The sequence below is a fragment of the Parasteatoda tepidariorum genome, chromosome 2 (genome assembly GCF_043381705.1).
Source record: "Parasteatoda tepidariorum isolate YZ-2023 chromosome 2, CAS_Ptep_4.0, whole genome shotgun sequence".
In the NCBI taxonomy this organism is placed as follows: Eukaryota; Metazoa; Arthropoda; class Arachnida; order Araneae; family Theridiidae; genus Parasteatoda; species Parasteatoda tepidariorum.
This window is the reverse complement of record NC_092205.1, coordinates 59,094,851-59,117,748: the sequence shown is the minus strand read 5'-3', so window position 1 is coordinate 59,117,748 and position 22,898 is coordinate 59,094,851. Positions and strand designations below refer to the sequence as shown.

The 22,898-nt window shown below is 29.3% G+C and overlaps 1 protein-coding gene across 3 annotated transcripts in view; it reads left to right on the top strand.

Moving 5' to 3' along the window:
- Positions 1 to 19,164, top strand: part of LOC107438052 (serine-rich adhesin for platelets) — a 31,916-nt gene extending 12,752 nt beyond the window's left edge. For all 3 annotated transcript variants that reach the window (XM_043039627.2, XM_043039626.1, XM_016050227.4), the window contains exons 5-8: positions 1,006 to 1,149; positions 2,658 to 2,801; positions 3,885 to 7,013; positions 11,316 to 19,164. In XM_043039627.2, coding sequence (XP_042895561.1) covers positions 1,006 to 1,149; positions 2,658 to 2,801; positions 3,885 to 7,013; positions 11,316 to 17,066 — 9,168 coding nt within the window. In that variant the 3' untranslated portion in view covers positions 17,067 to 19,164. The remainder of the gene's footprint in view (positions 1 to 1,005; positions 1,150 to 2,657; positions 2,802 to 3,884; positions 7,014 to 11,315) is intronic.
- The last annotated feature ends 3,734 nt before the right edge of the window (positions 19,165 to 22,898 follow it).

Genomic DNA, 22,898 nt, shown 5'->3' with positions numbered 1-22,898 from the left:
GTGGTTGCGGGTTCGAATCCCGCTCAGGGCATGGATGTTTCTTTCTCTCTCTGTGTGTTCTATGTTCTTTCTTCTGTGTGAATGTAACCCGCCCTATAAACTGGTTTGTGGTTCTATGACGTGGGTGACGCTACTCCACTGCCGTGGCTTAGCCATAGGTGCTCACTGGGTAATGATAAAAGTGTAGCAATTATGTCATTTCTGAGACCAATGGGAAATAGACCCAGGTGCCCGCCATTAACCGGAGAAAAAAAAATTTGTAAATTTTAATATTTAAATAATTATTTTGTAGCATTAAAATATAACTACTGACAAAATATTTTAATTCATCCAATTGTGTATTTTGTAAGATAAAAATATTCTTTTGGAAAGAATTAAATTCTATTATTTATATTTTGCTATAATACTTATGTGTGCTTATTTTTATTCGTATTTGAAACCTTATTTACTAAAGAGAGAAGAAAAACAAAGTTATTCCAGTCAAGTGATTTTCTTTATTTATGTATTAATGTTTATGTTTATAAGCCAAATGAATAATAACGCTTGGTATAAGGGCAGATTTTAATTCTGTTTATTTGGGAAAAAACATTTATGCCCTGGTTTTATCTGAAATTTTCAATTGTCAACAGTTGATCTATCACAAAAGTTGTGTGTGTAAATTGTGCATTTTTTTTTTTTTATATGTTGAAATTCTTTAATATTTGTCTTATTATACAACGATAATTTTTCATAAATCACCTGTGTTTTAGGTAATTAGAAATTGTGCATTTTTTCTTCATCAAATTGGGACAAAATTATGAATGTAGGTAATTTGCCAAAAAAAAATTTAAAAAAAAGCATTTCAAGCAAGCATCATAGTCTTAGATTTAACATTTGCTTTTAATTGTACTAAAAATTGATGAAATATTAATTTAAAAAAAATATATTGTCAACAAATGCTTGTTAAATAGTTTTATCAAATCAAGTGTTGTAAAATGTCTGATTTTTCTTAAAATTACTTTTCAGGTTAGCCGCCTGAATTGTCATGAAGGAGTTGAAATAATTTGCCGCCTAAAAAGAAATAAACATTTCAATAGTTTGATTCTTACATTGGTGCAAATTTTTATCATGCAAGATTTGATCAAACCATCAAAACATTGCTGCACAAAGGTATGCTGGTTCTTACTAATTTTTACATATAATGCTTATAGTTTTATTGTATGCAAATGGGAAAATTTATTCTTATTTTTCTTCAATCTAAGTTTTTCTAAAACAAGCATATACAACATTTTGTTTCAGCAATAAAATTTAAATGAGCTTCCTTCTTATGCCAGCCAATGATAGAAATTTAAATATCTGAGTATTAACTTCGTAATTAATTCTTTTATGGAAACTTTCATTTTTTGGAATGTTAAATTGTTAGATTTCAAAGAATTACCTATTTTTTATCAAGGGAAAGTATAAAAAAAACACATTTTAATTCATTAGCTGTGCATGGCATGGATGCTAAGCTAAGAGCAGAATTCCCATGGGATAAAAATCAAGGAATAATTTAATAATAATTTTTCCCTTTTTTTTAGCAATAAGAAAAGGAAATAAAATTAATTGTGAAATTCATGACAATAATAAGTAGCAAATGCAATAATTTAATATCTATTCATTTCTGAAAAGTGCCACTACAATCCAAAAATGTGTTAATTATTAGGAAATATTCTTGTCCTTTTTTTTTTTTTTTTAAGGTTTTGCTTTAAATTTATTTAGCTTCTTAATAATCTTAATCACAATTAAAATTTATGATAGCTATATGCAACTAATGTAACTTAAACTATACACGTTTTAAAATTTTGCTGATGCTTGTGCAGATTGATATCCAAAAATTTGCATTGTTTATTATAAAACTACATGTTAAGCCCATTAAATTCTGTCCCCTTTAAAATATGTTTGATATATATTTTATTAAAAAGAAAGTTTCTTTGCATATTGAATAAAGGATGTATTTCTTATGAAATATTGCCATATAAAAGTAAGAATGTAAAAGTCATGGTATGGTTTTTTTTTTTAATTGAATGGTAGTGTTATAGGGGAGTGTCGGTAACCCCAGCCCACTGTCAATTTCATATGTATAGAATATTTTTTCAAGTCAATGGGCCATCGGACATTACTTGTTATATTAAAAAAAGATTATTTTCAAAGTTTCAAAATATTTGTGATATACTCAAATATTTGTGATAAAAATGATAAATGAGGTTTATCTATTGTCAATACATTGGTCATTTTCATTTACACCTGAAAAAATAGTCAAAAAACATAATTTTTGTAACTGGGCGGGGCTACCCGTCACCTTTTGAAAAGAGCTGAAAAACATGTTTTTTTAAATTTCTACTTTCTTAAGTTAAACTATTCTTTTTATGGTTTATTCTTTTTGCATTATGTAATTAGATGTTAAAACAATAGAACCATACAAAAATATTGATTATTACTCAATATTATACAGAAATATAAGCAAATCAATCCTTAAGTAGGTGGGGCTACCCAACTCCCCACTACCTGAAAATGTCAGGAGATTCTAAAATTAACCAAAAAATCAGGAAAGAGAATTAAAAGCTTACGTTAACCAGCATTTGATTTATTTAACTAGCTGTTACTTTTATAAAGCTAAATTATGCTTTGTGTTGCAGAACCTTTTTGATTTATTTTGCCTGATCCATAAAGAACGGAATTCTAATGTAAAGGAAGTAACGGAGAGTATAGAAAAGATCTTTGCAGCTCATGCACCTAGCAGTTCTCATTTATACTTATTAGTTGATGTAATGTGGGAAAAAGTATGTATTTGTTAATTTTATATTTTGATAATTCTCATGTTATGTTTATTACAATTCTGTGTAACTCTTAATTTTCCCTACAGTGAATAAAAACTCCTTGCATTTATTCTACTTTGAAATTATTTATAAAGCTATAAGTGTGGTTAATTTCACTAAGGTTTTTATATTTATTTTTGATACCCAAGTATTTCATACTTAAATTATTTCTAATTATTGATAACGAAAGATACTTAGTTACTTCCAAAACAAATAAAATTTATCCTGAATTTTGAAAACATTGAAATTTATAAAATTTTAATTATTTGTTGTAGTTCATAAAATTATTCTTAATAATTTTCATATTGTATCATTTACCCTTAGTTAGTTATGAACTGTATCAGACAATCTTATCACTGACCTCGGGAATCAAAATGACATTTAAGAAATCATTCCAGATTTGATCTTGTATCCTATGACATAATTTATGCACTAAAAAAAAAAATATATTGATTTTCTTTGTGTAGAGCCATCAATAAGTCCTAGTCACTAATCTAAAAAAAATAGTTAATTGTTTAAGAAGTTCCCATTTGAAAAGTCTTACTGTTTAACCTTTTGTATATATTTGTGTTTAGCTTTTCATTCTCGTTCATTGCCTAAATTAAATGTTTAGTGGTTTCTATTCTCATTATAATGTTGTTTCCTATTTCACCAATATTAAAGTAAAACTTGTGAGGAAACTTGTTTTTAACTTTCTCACCCTTAAAAAGTAAGGAATAACTTGATAAGTGTCTGATATAACATAAATTAGAGATTCTATATTACAAGCTTATGTTATACAATTTTTTAAAACTTAATTTTATCCTACCTAATTTAGAAGCATTTTGCTGTTTTAGAAGTTTTTCTTTCCCCATGAAAAAATTCTTAGACCAAATTTACTGCATTTCAAAAAGTGGAGCAAATTTGTTTGTTCCTCTCCATGAAAAAAAAAAATCGAAGTTCTAAAATTATCTTAACAAACATTGTGGTATAAAAGAATATTTCTTGCAGTTTTTTATATTTCATTCAGTATTTTCTTTTTAATATTTTTCATTTATTTTGTTTTAGTTTGGAGCCAAATTCTTCTCATTATACATTGAATTCTGTATAAGAGGTTTAACAGCAGACATCAATTATCTGGAGATTGCAAAAAATGAAGATCTTCATTGTGATAAAAGTGAATTAGAAGTACACATAGCCAAAATGTTTGCTAAACTGTCTACGTTATTCAGCTTCTATGACGAAGCCAAACGAGATTGTATGTTCAGTGCCTTCATCCTAAAACCATCAAAATCTAGACATAAGTATTTGCAACACGTCAATAGGATTATACAAGAAAAACAGCTGGAAGCTTCTGAAAATTCTAATTTCGATTTGCCATTTAGAGACTGTACGTGCAACCGTATTTGTAATGGATACTGTAAAGTACCCACATGTGACAATACTTTTGAGCATCCACTTTTAAAAAAGGGCATTAGAAATGTCCCATTTTCTCTTGTTGAAGATTTAGTTAGTGTTTTGGAGAGTGTTCGTTGCTTAAAGTTTCAGTACAATGTATTTAATTGGAAATTTGCTGGACCTAAAATAGCAAATTATTTTAAATCCTCTTTAAGAAGTAGAAATAGTATTAGTAGTGTTGATAGCAGTCAAGCAAAAAACACCCTAGAAAAAGTTTGCAATGAAGATAATAAATCTTTAATGGAAGTGGATGTAACAAAAAGATTACTTTCACCTAATGCTCTTGTTAAGAGAAAAAACTCTTCAGATAATTCTAAGTCTGATTTTCTAGATGTTGGAGCTAACATTGAAGTTCACAGTGATGACAGTTCTAGTAAAAGAATCAAAATATCTTTACCGCCTGCAAAAGAGACTCCAGAAGATTCAGTGAGTTCCATTTGTAACCTTAAAATCAGTGATGCAATAGAAAAAGTAATTAGATCATCTCTTAATAGTGACAAAACATCAAGAGAACAAACTTTTATGTCTATGGCACCTGCATTAAATGAGCCTTACTTAAATAATACAAGTTGTCCTATTAATATAACTGACAAAATGCGTCATGTTATTAATAGCAACCAAAGTCCGTGTGATAATAAAAGTGTCAGAGCGGGTGCTAATTTAGTAACAGCGTTGCAGCATAGTTATGTTTCCAAGCCTAGTACTGACTCTCCTCCTTTAAAGCAAGGTTTAGTTAGACCAAGTGTGGTGATGAAAGCAGAAAACTTATCTGACAAAAAATATATTCAACCATATGAATCATCTAAACATTCTTTATTAAAAAGTTCTCTGTTAAAACCAGACTTGCATCACAAATCATTAAAAGATTTGGGTGTCAAGTCAAATCTGCCATACAAAAGTGAACAGTTTAGTAACAATTATTTGCAAAAATCTTTGCAGAATGTCCAGCTTAAACAAACAAACCAGATGATAGACAGAAATAGTAATGATCATGGTGCTATAAATTTAAGCTCAACAAGACACTTGGACATCCCATCTTCCAAACCATTGCTCGAGATGTCTCATCAATATCCTCTTGATCTGAAGTGCAATAAAAAATTTGAAGTTCAGAAAACAAATAGAGCAATTGGGACTTCAAATGAGTCTGTATCTAATCAAAATATTCATTATAATAATCAATTGGCAGATAGACTTTCAAATACACCATCTGTTGAAGCAAAAATGGTTGATAGAAATTCAGTAATTCAACACACAATGCAGCACTTAGATATTAAAATACCAAAAAATCTGACTGTGTCTATCATTTCTGATAGGACAAAACAGAACGATACTTCAAATTTGCCAACTTTTAAGCTTAAAGTTCCAAACAGAAATTTACCAAAACACAATTTTGTCCCTGCCAACTTGGTGATTAATCGTCCACTTCCATCCACTTCTTCAACAAATATTGTTTCAGATAAAACTTCTACTCATGATAAGCAAGAAATGATCACAATTCCTGGTATTCTTGCACCGAAGTCGGTGATAAAGCGATCTTGGGAGGTTCCATCTGTTCAGAATAACGTTGAATTTAAAAAAATAATTCACACATCTTCTACTACTAAAAAGACATACTGCCATCCTTATCAGAAGCAACCAGTGCCGGTGAAAGATGAATGGCCTCGGGAGTTTATAAGCAAAACTGAAAAAGTTACAAAACGGGAAACAACCTATCAAATTTATAAAACTAAGCAAATGACAGATAATGTCAATACTGGAAAGTGGAAAACAGTGGGGGATGTCATTAACTCAGTTCAATCACCAGTTTTATTGACAAATCCTCAATTGCTATCTCGTAGCTCAGTTCAATCACCGGTATCATCAACGAATCCCGAAGTGTTGTCTCGTAACTCGGCTCAATCAACAGTTTCTTCATCAAATTCTCAATTGCTGTCCATGAACTTGGTTCAGTCAGCAACTTTGCCATCAAATTCTCAATTGTTATCCATGAACTCAGTTCAGTCAGCAGTTACATCATCAAATTCTCAACTGCTGCCTTTGTCATACCAAAATTCTAATAATTCTAGAGCTACAAGTTCATTCTCAAATAACATAGCTGTTCATAAATCTCATCAGTCAAATACACAAACAACCATGTCTGATTTTGATAAACCTTCTCACTGTTCCTATTCTTATAAAAATGATGCTGTGTCTGTTCCTAATCCATTACAGTCTAAACCTTCTTATAATGTAAAAGACAATTTTACAACTCAATCCGAACTAGAAAAAAGGTCTGGCTTACCTGTTATTGGCACGTCTTTGTTAAAAACTTCACTCACATCTCAATCTCCTCTTGTTAGAAAACATAATTCACAAATAATGCAGTTACTTGATTACACAAACTCTAAAGCTTTAAAAGGCTCTAATACATCAAACATTTCAACTACTACTGGAACTTCACCTGGTTTATCTGTTAGTTCATCCAATTTAAATCAAAGGTTTCAAAGTAATTTATCAAATCTTGGTACTTCATATAGTTTGGCTTCTGTTTTAGTTGAAGATGACAAAGGTATTGTATACAAAGCAGCAAAATCAGAGAACACACAGGGACATAATACTTCAAGTAGGTGTTGTTCTCCATCAGAGGTTAATCCCTGCCAAAATTGTTCATTGCCTCCAAAGGAAATTAATTTCAATTCTGCCAGTACAAATGCACAAATATTCAATTCTCCATCTGTTAATGTGAACTCTGCCAATCAGGTAAGTTTAATGATGAATGAGTGTGTAATGTCTATACTTTAGGTTTGTTTTATTTAAATTAAATTGTAATTTTTTAGATATAGTTTCTTTAACAACCCTTAACCCCAAAACTACAACCTTAGACTCTTATGCAACTGAATTCAATCAAGCAACTGGATTGCATTCGATTTATTCTAAAAACTGTCTGTTTCCTTATTCAACTGTAATGTTGCATATATTTTTGTCATGTGACCAGAACAATGGTTTGACTTTGATGGCTAAGTATGATTGAACTGTTTTAGGCTCTTTTTAATGGCGGTAATGGACACAATCAGGAAAAACATTTGCTACATTTTTCATTCCACTCTGACAATTTTATGTAAATAATATGCAAGTTTAATAATGGGAAAATAATTAAGGATTGAAATTCAAAACTACAATCCAGTGTTCATCAGTTGTGAGTAGTTGCTACTTATTCAAGTTGGTAATTTATTACTTTTAAAATTAAATAGAAATTATTTGGTTGTGATTTTGTACAAGATTATCACATTACAGTTCATAAACAATTGCTTTTGATTGAGACTTAGGTTTTCTGATCTGGTTTGATATATGTTTTTGATGTAGAAATATTTTTAATTAGTCAACGAATTACACAACAATTGCAAATTATTGTAAGGCAAATGTTAAAAATATTATCACAATAATATAAAAAATTTGAAATGTATAATCATCACAGCTTAAACTTTTAACAGGGGGAATCCTAAAAATAAAAATTCATCATTTAATCTGAAATTGGATGAAATAATTGTTTATTTTCATTTTAAAAATAATGTCCTTCATATTATTAAATATTTGAAGAGTTTAAGTACTATAACATAATTACAGATAAGTTTAAAACCAAAAACTCTGCAAGCAAACACTAATTCAAATGCTAAAGTTAAAAGTTCTTCTTCTACCCATGTTTGTTAAAATGTTTACAAACTCCTATATTGGCAGAGAAAAAATACAGTATTACCGTAAAATATAGGTTTTATCAAATGGTAACCCTTCAAGTTCGATTCTGACGTATTAGTATAGTTGAATTGCAATAACCAGGCGTTTGGGAGTATGAGAAATTTGAATTGAAAATTTGCGTTTCAGTTGCATAAGGGTATTAGTTAAAATATTTCCTACAATATTTTAAAATTTCATGCAAAATAATTTTTGTACTTTTTTTTTTCTAGACAAAAGTGAAAAAGTATGGTTTTTACATATAATTTTATGTCAACCTATTATTGTACACTACAGTGAGACTTGTTTTTTAAGTAAATACAGTTAAACTATTTTGAAATTCTGAGTAATAGGGCTGCATACATGCATGTTGGGCAGAGTTTAAACTAAGTTCAAAAGTTCTTAAGAGAAAAAAAAGCTTTTATAAAATGCCACAAAGCCCATGAATATTAGTTCCTTGATCAATTTAGGAGCATAAATTAATTTCATTAGTGTGGAAGTATCATGGGAGTTTTAAAAGATATGGTGTGGTTCTTAACACTTTTTCAAGGAAAAATCTGGTACAATGGTGTAAATAAATATTTTGCTTCATTTGAAGAAGAATTTAATTTAGTAAATATTATAAGGAGAGGAATGGGTTTAACTCAACACCATACTATAAAAACGTGCAAATTTTTATAAATGGGGGATTATACCAATTTTCATGTTTTTCGCCAAAATGTTTAGTTACATTACGTAAAGTTAATTCTTAATAACAGGTTTGGCTGAAAATGATTTTGTTAAAGTTCATCATAAAAATAAATATAACACATTTGCTGGTCTAGTAATGAAATATAAAAACTTGTTCAAATAGTTTTTTCAATTTTTTCGACAAATTTCTTAATTTACTCTTTTTATTTAATACACATGAAAAGAAATTGCAAATCTTAAATTCTGCACTTAATTTTACAATTTAATTTCAAGAAAATCATTAAAAATGGATTGCAGATTCAGGGGTCTGTCCAGACCGAATTTACTACCGTTTAGCGGTACCTTCACAAATTTAATTTTAGGAAAAACGGTAGTTTCACAAAATACTTTTTCTTAAAATTTTACTTTTGTATTCTTTAAGAAATGATAAATCCATATTCTTGCCATATTTTTGTGTTGGATTTTTAAATATAATTTTTAATTTTTCACAAATTATGTCTAAATTTTCACAAAATAGGTACCTCTCAGAAAAACCTAGACAGACCCCTGAGATTAGTTTCAGATGTTAACATTTGCAATCTGACTGACGTTAACTTTAACAATCTGAAAATGTCTTTTTCTTTTCTTTTTTTTAAATTTTAAAAAGAAATGGCGTCCTGTTAATTAATACAATTATATTAATGTTCACATTATGATAAAATTGTTTTGTTTTTTAAGGAAGGTAAATAATTTGCACTGTCACTGATGGCATATGTATATTCAATGATAAACAATCATACTATTTTTAAAGTGCTTAATTTTTGCTTTGTTGAAAGAGTGTGAACCCTGGTTAAAGCAATATTTACTTTTGTATAATTTAAAATGTTGAGTCGGGCATGTTTAGCAATATTTGTTTATTAATTAGTGAGTGCATGCAAATTAATTTTCTTTTTTTTTTTTTTTTTTTNTTTTTTTTTTTACTTCAACAGAAATATTTAAAACCTATTTATGTTTAATGACTTGGAAATAATAAAGCAAAAAACATAATAGGACTGTGTTGATCTTTTGATTTTTCAAATCTTTTTTATTCTTGAATTAATCATTACTTAATTATAAAATTTTTAAAAAATGGCAGTGAAAATTAAGCATTAAATTTAAGTTAAATTTTTAAGGTTGAAAAGTTTTGACCCAACCTTCAATTAATGTGTTGCATTTATTCAGTATTAAACTTGTCTTAATATTTAACAACCTATAAAGAGGCTGAAATAATCATTATTCAAGGAAAATGTTGTAAATAGGCCCAGACGTTTAATAAAAATAATAGGGCTGATAATTAACTCCGAATTCTTTTACTTAGGCAATATTAGCTTGTTCATTAAACAAGGGTGTGTTATTTTAATGGAAGAATATTTAAGTTCTTTATTTTTCTTTTTTAATTCCCGTGTATGTATTTTAGTTTTTTTATATCATTTGTCCTATGCAGATAGCTAAACTGGCAACTTCTGCTGAAATATATATGTATATCTTTTGTTTCATTGTTGTATCCTCTTTTTTAACGGTGTTGGTTCTTATAAAATTATTAGTATATATATTTCAGTGGTTGTGTTGAATGGTGTACCCATCTGTATAGGTCATTTGCACTCAATTTGATGATTTTAAAATTTATCTGAAAGCTTTCTCTTTTTATCCAAATCAAAAATTAAAGCCATAAAATAATTTTAGGCTAACATCAATGTAAGAGGTGCAAACAGATGGATACACCTATTAAAAGATTAAATAAGAATATAAATCCTCTTCCTCATAAAGGTGAGTTCTTATTTAAAACTAGAACAAAGCATTATTTTTCAATAGAAAAACATTTACTTTTAGTTTTTATTATTTCTGTGTGCATGATTCATTACTTTTACATATGCAGTAAAACCTAGATTGTTGTATGTTGTTCTTGGCTTCCAATCAAGCATATAGCTGCCAACTCTACTGGTTTTAAATCCATTTAATGTCAATCCAGAATAAAAAGTTTTCCATTTACGGTCAAATTAGTGTAATATAGTTTTTGTATTTTGTTGACGATAAATATTTTAACTCTCTGTAGCTAAAATATTTTAGGTATTACAAAGTGGTTAAGAGGAAGTAGTATATACTATTTTGTAAAATGTAATGCTTTTTTTTTTTTTTTTTTTTTTTTTTTTCAAATTTTTTTGCAGTTTCTTAACTTTCTTCTAATTGGAATTATGCAATGCCTTAATTATGCTATGTGTTACATAGCAATAATATTTGTGTATTTTCTAATTCTTTCAAAATTATTGTGTGGTATGCCATTTATAAATATTGAGAGTAGGAATTAATACACTCTATTAAAAATATGAAATTTTATTATAATTTATATTAATTTTTTGATACCGCAAAAAAAGCAAGGTTTTGAAATTACCTCTTTTTGCAACCAGTTCGATATGTGAAAATTTTGATTTCTGAAAAAGTATCAGAGATGTACTACATTTTTTTTCTTCTAAGTTATGATACTAAAAATAAAATTCTATTGTATTTTATACAAATTTAAGCAAATCAGCTTCAATAAATCTAGATCTTGTTTACTAAAAGCGAAATTCTATGATTATATTTTATATAAATTTAACCGATATTAATTTTGAATTATTTCTTCAATAGATTAAATATGAAGTTACTGATCCTGATGAGGAGAGAGAATTAAGTCAAAACCAATTGGTACTCCAGTGTCCCTCTCAAGAAGAATATACTGCCTGCCACATATGTTCTATGACATGCTCTGTTGCTAATTACCAATTTCATCTTGAAAAGCATCACTCTTTTGAAACAATGAAAAAAGTCGGGATGTCTTCAAATATAGCAAAAAAATTTGATTTATATGATCTTCAGTCTACCTCATTTGACTCTTTGCCCCATGACCGTACCAAAGAAGTATCTAATGTTGATCCTGTCGAAAATAAAACTGTTAGTATAGATCTTCCTCCAAACCAAAATAATATAAACACTTGTATGGGTATTATAAATAATTCCTTTGATCAAGTCTATAATTATTTAGATAATGTTGAGAGTTCTACGGTTTACTCAGATGATTCAGCCTTCAAGTTTTCGGATATGCTGCAAAGTCATCAAAATAATAATATAATTGAGCTGGAAAACAATAATTCAGCTTCTGGAGCTTTAGAAGAAATTAACTTAGAAAGTTCTTTTATTGAAAATAATATTTGTGGCAATGGCAGTAGTCTGGATGAAATGTTGGATTTTCTAGATAATGGTACTGATATAACACAAGCTTCCCAACCTTCTGAATCACTTGGTCCTGATAAAGGTATTACTCCTAGTACACCTGAAAATTGTATATCAAACCCAATATATATAAATCAATTGGGTAATAAATCGAAGATTAAAAAGAAACTATATTGTAAATTTTGTTTGAAAACCAAGGGGAAGGAAAGAAAGTTTTCTATAAGAGGTTCCCTATATAAACATGTTAAAACCTTTCATCCAGACACAACTATAAATGATTGTTTGGGTCATTTGGTTCATGGTTTAATACCTTCTAATTCTTCATCTAGTCAGAGTATACTTAAAGTTCCAGACAATAGAATTGTTGTTCGTCAAAGTTTTCCAATAGTTAGACATGAAAGAAGTGAAACTGGAGAAGATACTTTTAATAATTTTCAGCAAAATGTTATGGAAAGGAATAATTTTCCTGCTCACAATAATGCAAATCAAGTTTCAGTTATAGATTCTATTAGATATGAAGGACAATTTGATACAAAAAATACTTTTTCTTTTCCTGAAAGAAAGACTAAACATCGTCAATCTAAATGTGTTTATTGTGGTAAATTGTTAACTCTCATATACATGAAGCAGCATATAGCAAAAATGCATCCCAATGCTTTGTCATCCAATCTTTCCTCAAATAATGCTAGCACTTCAGTACCAACTGAATTTAAATTATCTTTATCCAAGACATCTGATTTAACTCAAGAAAATATTGATTCAAACACATGCTTATCTGTGTCTGATGCACTGCAAACTGGTGAACAATGTAATAGTTTATTAAATGTTATTCAAAAGCAGAGTGATTTTGTTAACTCTAGCTTAATTCCTACTCCTAAGTTTGTAACAAACAATGAAGAACACCTTGGACAAGACTTGAATTTAAATAATTTTTCAAGTAATTCTACGCATATTTTTTACACTTGTCATTTATGCCAGAGACCTTACACATCTCAATCGTTTCTAACTAAACATATTAAAACCTATCATGGAATTGATGATATGAATGAATCTGCAAAAAGTAATTTGAGCTATAATGAAATATCCGATTCAAGTAAATTTAGTGATACAAATAATTCTGAACCGAATCGATCTCTGTTGGAAATGCCCTATGAAAATATTCCAAACTCTTATGGTGATTATAATTACTTAGAAAATAGACTTGATACAAATTTAATGCATGGGGATAAAATGGATGCAGGTGATGGCTACAGAAATTCAGATATTTATAACTGTGATCTATCAAACTCTGAATATTCAACACATTATAAGCATAATATTTCTGATCTAAAACAGCTGCTACAATCTGGCCAAAACGAACATGACACTCCAAATTCAAGTGCAGAAAATAAACATGAATATTCAAACCCATTGCATACCACTGGTTACAAAATAAACCAATCTAATTTTAATTTGCATTCTTTAAATAATTCTATCGATACTGAGCAAAATTCAGATTTGAAAAATGTTTTTGTATATAATACTCCAAATATAAATACATCTGCAGAAATAATAAACCCAGCGCTTACCAGTAGCTGCGAAATAAATAGAGACTCAAATTTTCCTTTGTGTTCTTTAACTAATTTTGTAGATGCAGAGCAGAAGGCCGATTTAAAAAATGTGTTTGAACACAATATTCCAAATTTAAATACAACTCCAGAAATTAAAGATTCAGACCCATTGCATACCACCGATTGCAAAATAAATGAAGACTCAAAATTTCCCATATGTTCTCCAAATCATTCTGTGGAATCAAAGCAAGATGCAGATTTGAACAATGTGTCAGAAACGACTGTAAATTACAACCGTTTACCTAGGTTCACATGTCCTATTTGTCAGAAGACTTACTCTGGGAAAGCTTATTTCAGAAAACATTTTAAAATGAAACATAACAGAATAGCATCGGATAAAGAGTTGGAGGCTTGGCAAAATTTTTCTGTTCCAATTAAATCTAGAATTCAGCAGAAAAGAATAAGTGGTGTGCCTGTTAACAATATTTCTGATGTAACTGATCTGCTATCTGCTGGAGCACGTTGCAATGAAAAGGTTATGTGTAAAATTTGTATGAAGGAATATTCATGCAGGGGGAATCTAAAAATTCATTTGAAAAATATTCATAACAGGATGGTATCAGATAAACAGTTGGAAGAGTGGCAAAAGTTATCTGATTCAATGAAAGGTAGAGTTAAGAAGAAAATTATGAGTGAACCTGTTAACCAATATACTAGGAGATTATCTCTTGAAGTTCAAAAAAGTAATTATTCTGGTATAAGTGACCTGCTATCTGCTGAAGCACGGTCCAATGAAAAAGTTGAGTGCAAAATTTGTAAAAAAGAATATTCATGCAGAGGGAATCTAAAAATTCATATGAAAAATGTACATAATTATAGAGGCCAAAGGCAGAGGATTGTGGAGGGAAATAAAAAAGAAGTGCAATGTCATATATGTTTAAAGCTTTTGCAGAACACATCATTAAAGCAACATGTTCAACAAGTGCATGGTGACGGTTTCCTAACTGATGAACAGGAGGCTTTCACTGTTTCAAATGTAGCAGCTCTGTCTGCTTTGAATTATTGTGACGAAAATGTTCAGCACACTCTATCTAATTTTGGTAATAGCAATGTTTCCAATAGATCTGATTCAGTGACATTCTCTTCTGGCAAATCAAGTACAGGCTGTACTGAAAATGAACCTGAAAGTTTAAACCTAAAAGACAAGGCATCCAATTATGATTGTCTAAACAGCTTGAAAAAAATGGCCGATTTTGGGAAAGCTGATTTTAGCTCTTTCCCATCTAGTAACAATTTGCAAGAAGTTACTAATGTCTCTAGTCATAAAACTTCAATTGAAACCTTCAATTGTACTGCATCAAAGCTGGGATTTGATTCAAGGGCAGTGAATGATTTTGATTTGCAAGGCGAAATAACTAATCAAAATGTGGCTGATGATCGAAGTGATTTTGATGACTTCTCTTTATCAGATATTCCTACTTCAGATGATGAATGTACAAATTTAATAGAGAATGAAATATTGCAGAAAGAGTTAATGGAGATTGGCACTACTTCTGAATGGACTTTAAAAAACTTTCAAAATTGTGAAGATCAAAATTTTACTTCATTAGAATCCAACCATAGTCTTGAGCCTATATCAGATGTAACAGATACAAGCAGAAATGATATAAGTGAGTGCAAATTTTCAAATAATGAATCAAAACGACTTTCAGTAGTGGAAAATTATCCAAAAAGTAATATTGTATCTGAGTTGTCAGAGTCTTGTGAACCTTTTAAAGAAGTAGGTCCTTCCTTATCTGTTTCAACTCCTGAGGCAGCTATTGAATTTAATTTTGTTGAAGGTTCAAATTTAGATCGCAAGGGAGAAAAATTACATTGTACATATCCTCTAGAAAGCTGTCCAAAACCTGATAATGTCTGTGCCATTCAAAGCTCTACTGATGATGAATTTAGTGTTCCTTTGGAAAAGTTTAGTGATGCTAATTCTCCCCAAACAATTAGTTGCAGCTTTTCCTCAAATGAATCAAAAACAAATTCTAATGAATGCAGATTTTGTCACAAAATGTTCAGCACCATGAAATTTCTGTCAAAGCATCTGAAAATTTTTCACAACATCCCATTTCTAAAAAAGCAAAAATCTGCGAAGCGTAAGTCTAATCAAGATGAAAAATTATCCCCACCCCTTTTGACTCACCAAACATATGAATTAGATACCCTGCCACCATCAGTGGAAAACTTCCAAAATTCTGCTATATCTGCAATTGAAGATGAAAATAAATTTGTTGGTGTATCTGATGAAGTTTACAATTATAGTGATTCTTTACCTGTGGATAATACAAATCAATTGAATAACTGTTCAGATGGTTCTCTTATGCTCAATTCAACTTTTCCAATTAGCACATCCAATTTGGAATATAGTTTGAAAGAAGTTGGTGGTGATTTTAGGTTGAAACAATGTAATATCCGTGATACTGAGCTGGCCTGTTATTCCTCTTTTAATGATTGCAAAAATGAGCATATGGCTTGCCCTGTTTCTGATCGTGATATTGAGCATCGATCTTTTAAAGTTTCTGATTATGAAAATGAATGTACATCTCATCCTGTTTCTGATAGTGAAAGTAATTATGCACTTGATCCTATTTTAGATCATGAAAATGATTGTACAACTCTCGTTCCATATCAAAAAAGCCATTGTATATCTGATCGTGTTTCTGCTCTTGAAACTGATTACAAGTCTCTACTTGTTTCTGATCATGAAAATGAATGTGCAACTTATCCTGTTTCTGAAGGTCAAGAAAATATACAAGATAAAATTTCTAAAGCTCCCATACTTCCATGTATCATAAAAGTGTTGAAAAATGAGAAGAATGCCATAATTTATCAAATTGACAAGTCCAAAGGAGATGATTCACCTTCAAACTCTGTTAATAGTAAATCAAAATCTAGTCCTGGATTTCACAGGTATTTCATAAAGCATAAAAAATCAAATAATTCAAGGAACTGTAGAAAGAAGTCAAATAGAAGTCCCTATCGATCTAGCTTGTACAGTAGACAGAAAACATTAATGCGTCGTAAATCAAGAGCACTATTTACTAGGAGGAATAAAATTTTCAAGAGATCTCGAAAAAAGAGGGATCAACCTGTTGTTCAAACTTTTAAACCAAGTGATGTTGAAATATTTTTGAAAAACCATAAACTACCATATGTTCTGCTGACACCATTAGATGCAAAAACTCTTTCCCAATTAAATTATAATGATTGTGCTGTCAGACTAGAAAGATGTGATATTCTAAATATCGAGAGTCCGGCTCATTTCCATCCTGGTGACGTTACAGAGCTCTCATTTTCCAATGACAGTTTTATGCCTAATGAGGCATATAACAATATTCAAATCAATTCTGTGATGAAAACACGGCGAAACTCTGCTGTACAAGAAACCACCAATTTAACTGTTGTTCTTCACAAGTTACAATTGGACTCTAATTCAAGTGAGGTGCCTTTAAATAATGATTTTGAAATTTCTAGTTACAGAAGTTGTGTGCAATCGCACATCCAACTCAAAGAATGTAAGGTTGTTTTAGAAAAATTACCATCTGATTTTGTCTCATGTGTACAGTAGACTCCCAATTTTCCAATTCAATGCCATTTTGATAAACCTAACTAGCCATATATCTGGTGGTCATTTTTCTACCCAACTTTTCAAACTATTAGCAAATAAAAAGTGTTATTAAAATAAATTAATCTTCTGATTGCTTATTGTTAAAATTTTGAAATATGATTTAAATTAACATAATGTAATATTTTTATTACATCTTAGTGCTACCACAGCCTTCAAAAGTATAAGTTACGATAAAGAAAAAATTATCTCAAGCTAAACTTTTATCATGTATTAACTACAATTCATGTGTCTGTGTTAAAAATCAAATGGGGCCTAGTAACAATGCTATGATAGCTAAACTTAGCTTCTTTAAACTGCATCTTTCTGAACTATTAAATATGAGGAAAATGAAATTACAAAATATGAAAATGAAATAAATAAGATTAATGGGTTTTAGAATTTGATTTTTAAAAAGATAATTATGTTTGCTTTTAAATCATTTTTAAAATTCCTAGACAACTGAATTTGGATATATTCCATTAATTATCAAGCCATTTTTAATTGGTCGAGCAAAATGTTAAAAAGTAATAAAATGTTCAAACGTTAAGTTTAGATCTTTCAAAAAGTTTTTAAAAAAACAAGAATTAAATTTCAAAAATAGAGGGGAACTTTTATTAGAGTACTATAAAAATCACTTCTGCTTAAAAATACCTTTTCTGACCTAAGAGCATTGATTTTAACTTAAATTGGCTCCAAAAAAAACTCTGAATAAGACTTTATACTAATGATTAGATTTTTAAAAACTATGTACAAATCTTAATTATTCAAAAGAATGCCCTTAAGTAAGCTAATTTATTACTGCAAACTATTAAGTTACAGAATCAGAAGCAAAAACTTATTTCTCCGAATAAGCATACCATTTTTTAGCAATCAAAATAGTGGAGAGGAGTTCCGCAGTGAGAAAAAATTTTCTCAATAATTTAGTCGAGAGAAATCAAAAGTTTGAGCCCCTTTATGCAAATTTTTAACTTTTTTTATATTTTGCCTGTTCCTGAGAACCTCTTAAGCAAGATATCCAAAGATGATCCACTGGAGTAATTTTTAACAAATGTTTGTCGCTTTTTATTAATTTTTTTAATGCTGGTTGAAAATTGTTTGAGTGTCAAGATTTGGGAGAATGTTGAATAGTTATTATTTTTATTTTATTTTTTTTGCCCATTATAAAAAAAAAATTAAAAATAGTAATTGTAAAGTATTTTTAACGATACCAAACTGCCGACCACTCTCCTGACTAAATTATTGAAAACTCATTTTCTAAGATTTTGGTTACATCCCATGTTTTGATAATCAAGAATTAAAACACGTTGAAAAAATGTATGCTTCTTCAGAGAAAGTAGGATTTTGTAACTAATTAATTAGCATGTTTAAGTTTTTTAATTATTAAGATTAGGTCTTAGTACTTGAAAAACCAATCATTAGAACAAAAGTTATTCAGAATTAAATATCTTTTTAACCATCAAGTTTCAATGGTAATAAAAACCAAATTAATAATTGGAAAGATCTTAAGTCTACTAATATCTTAATTTTTTTCCTGTTAAGATTTTCTTAAATTATTTCTCTAAAATTTTAGTTTTAAAGAGATTTTTTTGAGTTGAGAGTCTACTGTATATTATAAATGTATTTAAATTCATTTTTCTTTTAAAAATTACTTATTGTTTTTCATATTTTTCATGCATTTTAAACTTTCCACTGGTACAACTGGCTGGTAAAATACATATATAAATAGGCATTAAATGCTTACCTCAAGTGCTTTTCATTATAACTGATTTTTAGAGAATTTTAAAGTAACTAAAACCTCATTAGTGTAAATAAGATTATAATTTTAAGTTTAAATGACACAATTCATGAGCAGTGCATTTCCAACTTTTTGGACTTTTGTAAAATTGGTGTTGCATGTGAATGTTTCTTTCCTCAGGATGAACATTTCTTTGGTACGTCATTAGAAAAAAGATAACTAAGCATCAGAAAATTGTATTTTTTCACACACATTATTGTATTATAGCTTCTTGAGAAATGTGTTCCAAATATTGTAAATAATAAATCTTAAAATTTGTTTTGATGAATGTCTTTTTTTTTTTCTTCTTTTCNTTTTTTTTTCTTTTTTTTTTTTTTTTTTTTTTGTCATCACTGTAAACCAGTTCTGAGGATAATATGAATTATGATCCTAAATGGGGGGAGGAGTAAGTTGGCCCGCATCCCAGGAAAACTAAAGTGCTGGTAGTAAAGTTTCTTAAAGGAAAGATGCTGCTTCACCTTTTCAATCTAATTCACCTAATCAATTCTAAGGGGAAAAAATCCTTGGCAGAGGTTCTTTAACAGAAATATTTATTAATAAAGTAATTAGTTTTTAAATGTTCATTTAGAAAACTTACTATTACCAGTCTTCTAGTTTTCCCGGAGACACTGATCAGTTAAGTCACGAAAAATTATGTACTTAAACCTATTTTACAAATAACCACGTGTAAAAAAATTAATAATTTCACAACTAAATTCCTTAAAGGCTTTTTTAGTTATTTTGCTCTGAGTTCCGAATGTCCGAAAAGAATTTATTCTAGTTATATAAATTGGAGAAAAATTTAAAACAAATGATGGCGTTTGACGTTTTGCTTGATCTTGTCGGAGAGAGCAAGTATGACCTCACGGGGGCAGTATTTCTTCAAATGTCCTTTCCCACCCCATTCAGCTTCAAAACTCATAAGCCCTGAATCTAAAACGCGTCTTTAAATTTCATTCAAATATTATAAACTTGGTGTTGTATTGATCCTCTTAATATGCGAAATCAACCTTAAAATATTTCATACAAGTTTAGAACAGTTAAATCATATTTCACTTCTGATATTCAATTTAATTTTTAGAGCCTATTTTTAAGCTTTCCGTAAGTGTATGTATGTCGTATGCTTACTGGAAAATCCGGCTTTTATCAAACTGCCAACGTTATTTCCTGCTTATAGAAATGAGCCCTCTAAGCACAATGCTAAGTGACGTTTGAAGATTAAATCCTTACTTTTTCTAATTATAGCCCAGCCCATAAGGAATTTTCGTTGCTATAAATTAGCATCGAACTAAATTTTGACAGTATCTAACTGAATGGAATATTTCCTCAAAAGTACCCTCTTTTACCCATAAATGCTTGTTCTACATGCCTTTTTGTCCTTTATCACTATTCGCTCTAGATTCATAAACTTTTTATTCTTAAAAATCTTGTATTCTCTGAAATGTGCATCTCACAAAACAATATTTTTGAGGAAGACTGCTAAAATATGATGGATTTTAAATTTGAATTTAGAAGTAATAATTTACAGAAATATTACTTCTTAACATGCGTGTAAAATAAGCATTAAGAGTGAAGTTTAATAAAGAGATGTATCGATATCTTTTTAAAGTTATACTGTTCACCAACTTAGTAATCTTTTTTTTTTAAATAAAAAGATTGTTGCCTAAAAGGTGAACCCTAAAAACAGTAGGAAATGCAAATCGAAAATGTGTTATTTGAAATTTTGTTTTGCGGAATCAACGTCGTTTTTTGTCGCTTTGCCGAATTAGGGTACATTGCAAGTGTTATATCCTATAAGATTCCTCTGAGAAGGAATCTGTACACGATGCAACTCCATTCACCAAAATATGCTGTGTTATCACGAAGCTGTGTGAGGTTGCGTCAACCCGCCACATTTTGAGAATCCGAATCTGTCGTATTTGCATATTTAAGATAAGCATTCAAACCATTGAGTTACTCTGTATTTGCTTTTTTTTTTCCCCTACATTATGAACCAATAATTCAATTGATCTCTATGGTTGCAGTTTTTTCCCCTTCTAATAAAAAGCTTTTTTATTTCCTTACCCTGGTGAAAAATAAATGTTGAAATAAATTTAATCTTACAACAAAATTACCTTATAAACTGTTGTAGCAATGCAGCATTCCAAGTTTTATCTTGTTTCATCAATGATGACAAAATCCTGTCCTGATAATTTGTTATATGCTGGATCAAGTGACTGCCACTCATGGACACTAAGAAATATTGAGTTTCCTTATTGGTTCATCAAGAAAACACTTGATGAATATAGACTTACCTTTAATAATTTCACCTTCCACAATGCTCTAAAAAAATTAGTTTTGTGAAGGTAGGCGTTTTTTTTTCCCCCGTAAAGGAAAATGGAAAGTTGTAAATATTAGTACAATATTGTACGCAAAAATCACTGATACAAAATTAAAAAAAAAAATAAATGTACGAAAGGTGGTTTCTGATTTGTCAGAAAAATTAACAATTGCTATGATAGAAGAAGGGACTAACAGACACTCCTTAAATGTCTGCCTCGCAGAGTTTACAGAGAAAGCATACATCTAAAATTTTTATTAGTTTTCAAATCCTGAAATTATATCTGCATTTAAAGGTTCATGTTACACTTTACTTCATCTTTAAAGTATATACAAAATTCAATACTTTTCTGCAACTAATAGGAATGCACAACTTCTTTCAATGAATAGCTACTTGTACAGCAGGTTGACAGATGAAGGGTCACAAATATTTGAACTTGTTGACAGCAATTATGATAATTTTAATATAAACATCAGAGTTTTAGACAATTCTTTTTATCAGTCAACTTAGTAATATATTTGTATAAAATTAAATATTAAAATTCATTCGAAATTGAATACTAAACTGAAAAAAAATATTTCCTTCTTAATAGATTATAGATTTTTCGAAACAAAATATGAAAATTGGGGAAAAGTAATTTTTTTTTTTAATACATCACGATGACAGAAAATTTTGTTTTAAAATAAATTAACTATAATGTCCAGGAATGAAAATTAGAAATAAGTAAGTTGAAAAAGCGTAAACAGTTTAACAAGCCAAGTTCGAATTTCCCAACTTTTGTAATAATTTGATAGTGTATTAGAAACATCAAGATTTTAAAAAAAACGATCGAAAAATAACTTGAACTGACGATGAAATCGAACAAAAGAAAGCTTGTCAAAAGAGATGGTTAGAATCGTCGATTAGCTACTCCCAAGTCTTAATAATTCCGTATCAAAAATATAGAGATTTTCAAAACCACGTAGAAAAAAGTAGCGAGAACTGCAAAAAAAGGAATTGGGAAATAACTTGAACTAAACAGGAAATCAAAAGTGAATATAGTTAGTGGGGCATAGTAAATACGTGATTCAAAAATTGCCAAGTTGTTATAATACCACATTTTTTTTTATCTTTAAAAATGAGTTTTTCAAAACAAACCGTAGCAAAAAATGCTGAAAGAACAAAACAAAAAATTAATTAATTTTCGAAAGAAAAAAAATCCCTTTGATTTGTGATGAAATCAGTACAAATAAAGCGCACAATTAATTTAAATATGCGATTCGAGTGTCCTATTTCTACTCATTAAAAATATCGAGATTTTCAAAACCAAAGGAAAAGGCGAAGCAATAAGTGCCAAAAACACGTTAGAAAAACAGCTTAGATGTATAATAAAATTAACGCAAATAAAACACGGTAAAAAAAAATACTCTAGTTATACTAATGAAGCCTCGGCAGAAATTTTACAAGAAAAAGTGAATATTAAGAAATTGAATAAAGTAATTAAAAGGTAAATAATAATAATGGAAACACTAAAGCACTAAAGTTTCACCATAAGTTTCCATTATTAGTGAGGTGCACTAAATAATGGAAACACTTCTATACTTCTAATTTTTTTTATATTTCTCAAGAAATACTTAAAGAATCAATTTATAATTTCAGAAGTGATTAGCTCATGCAATTTCTCATACTTACGAATGAAGTTTATAGCTTTTTAAGGCAC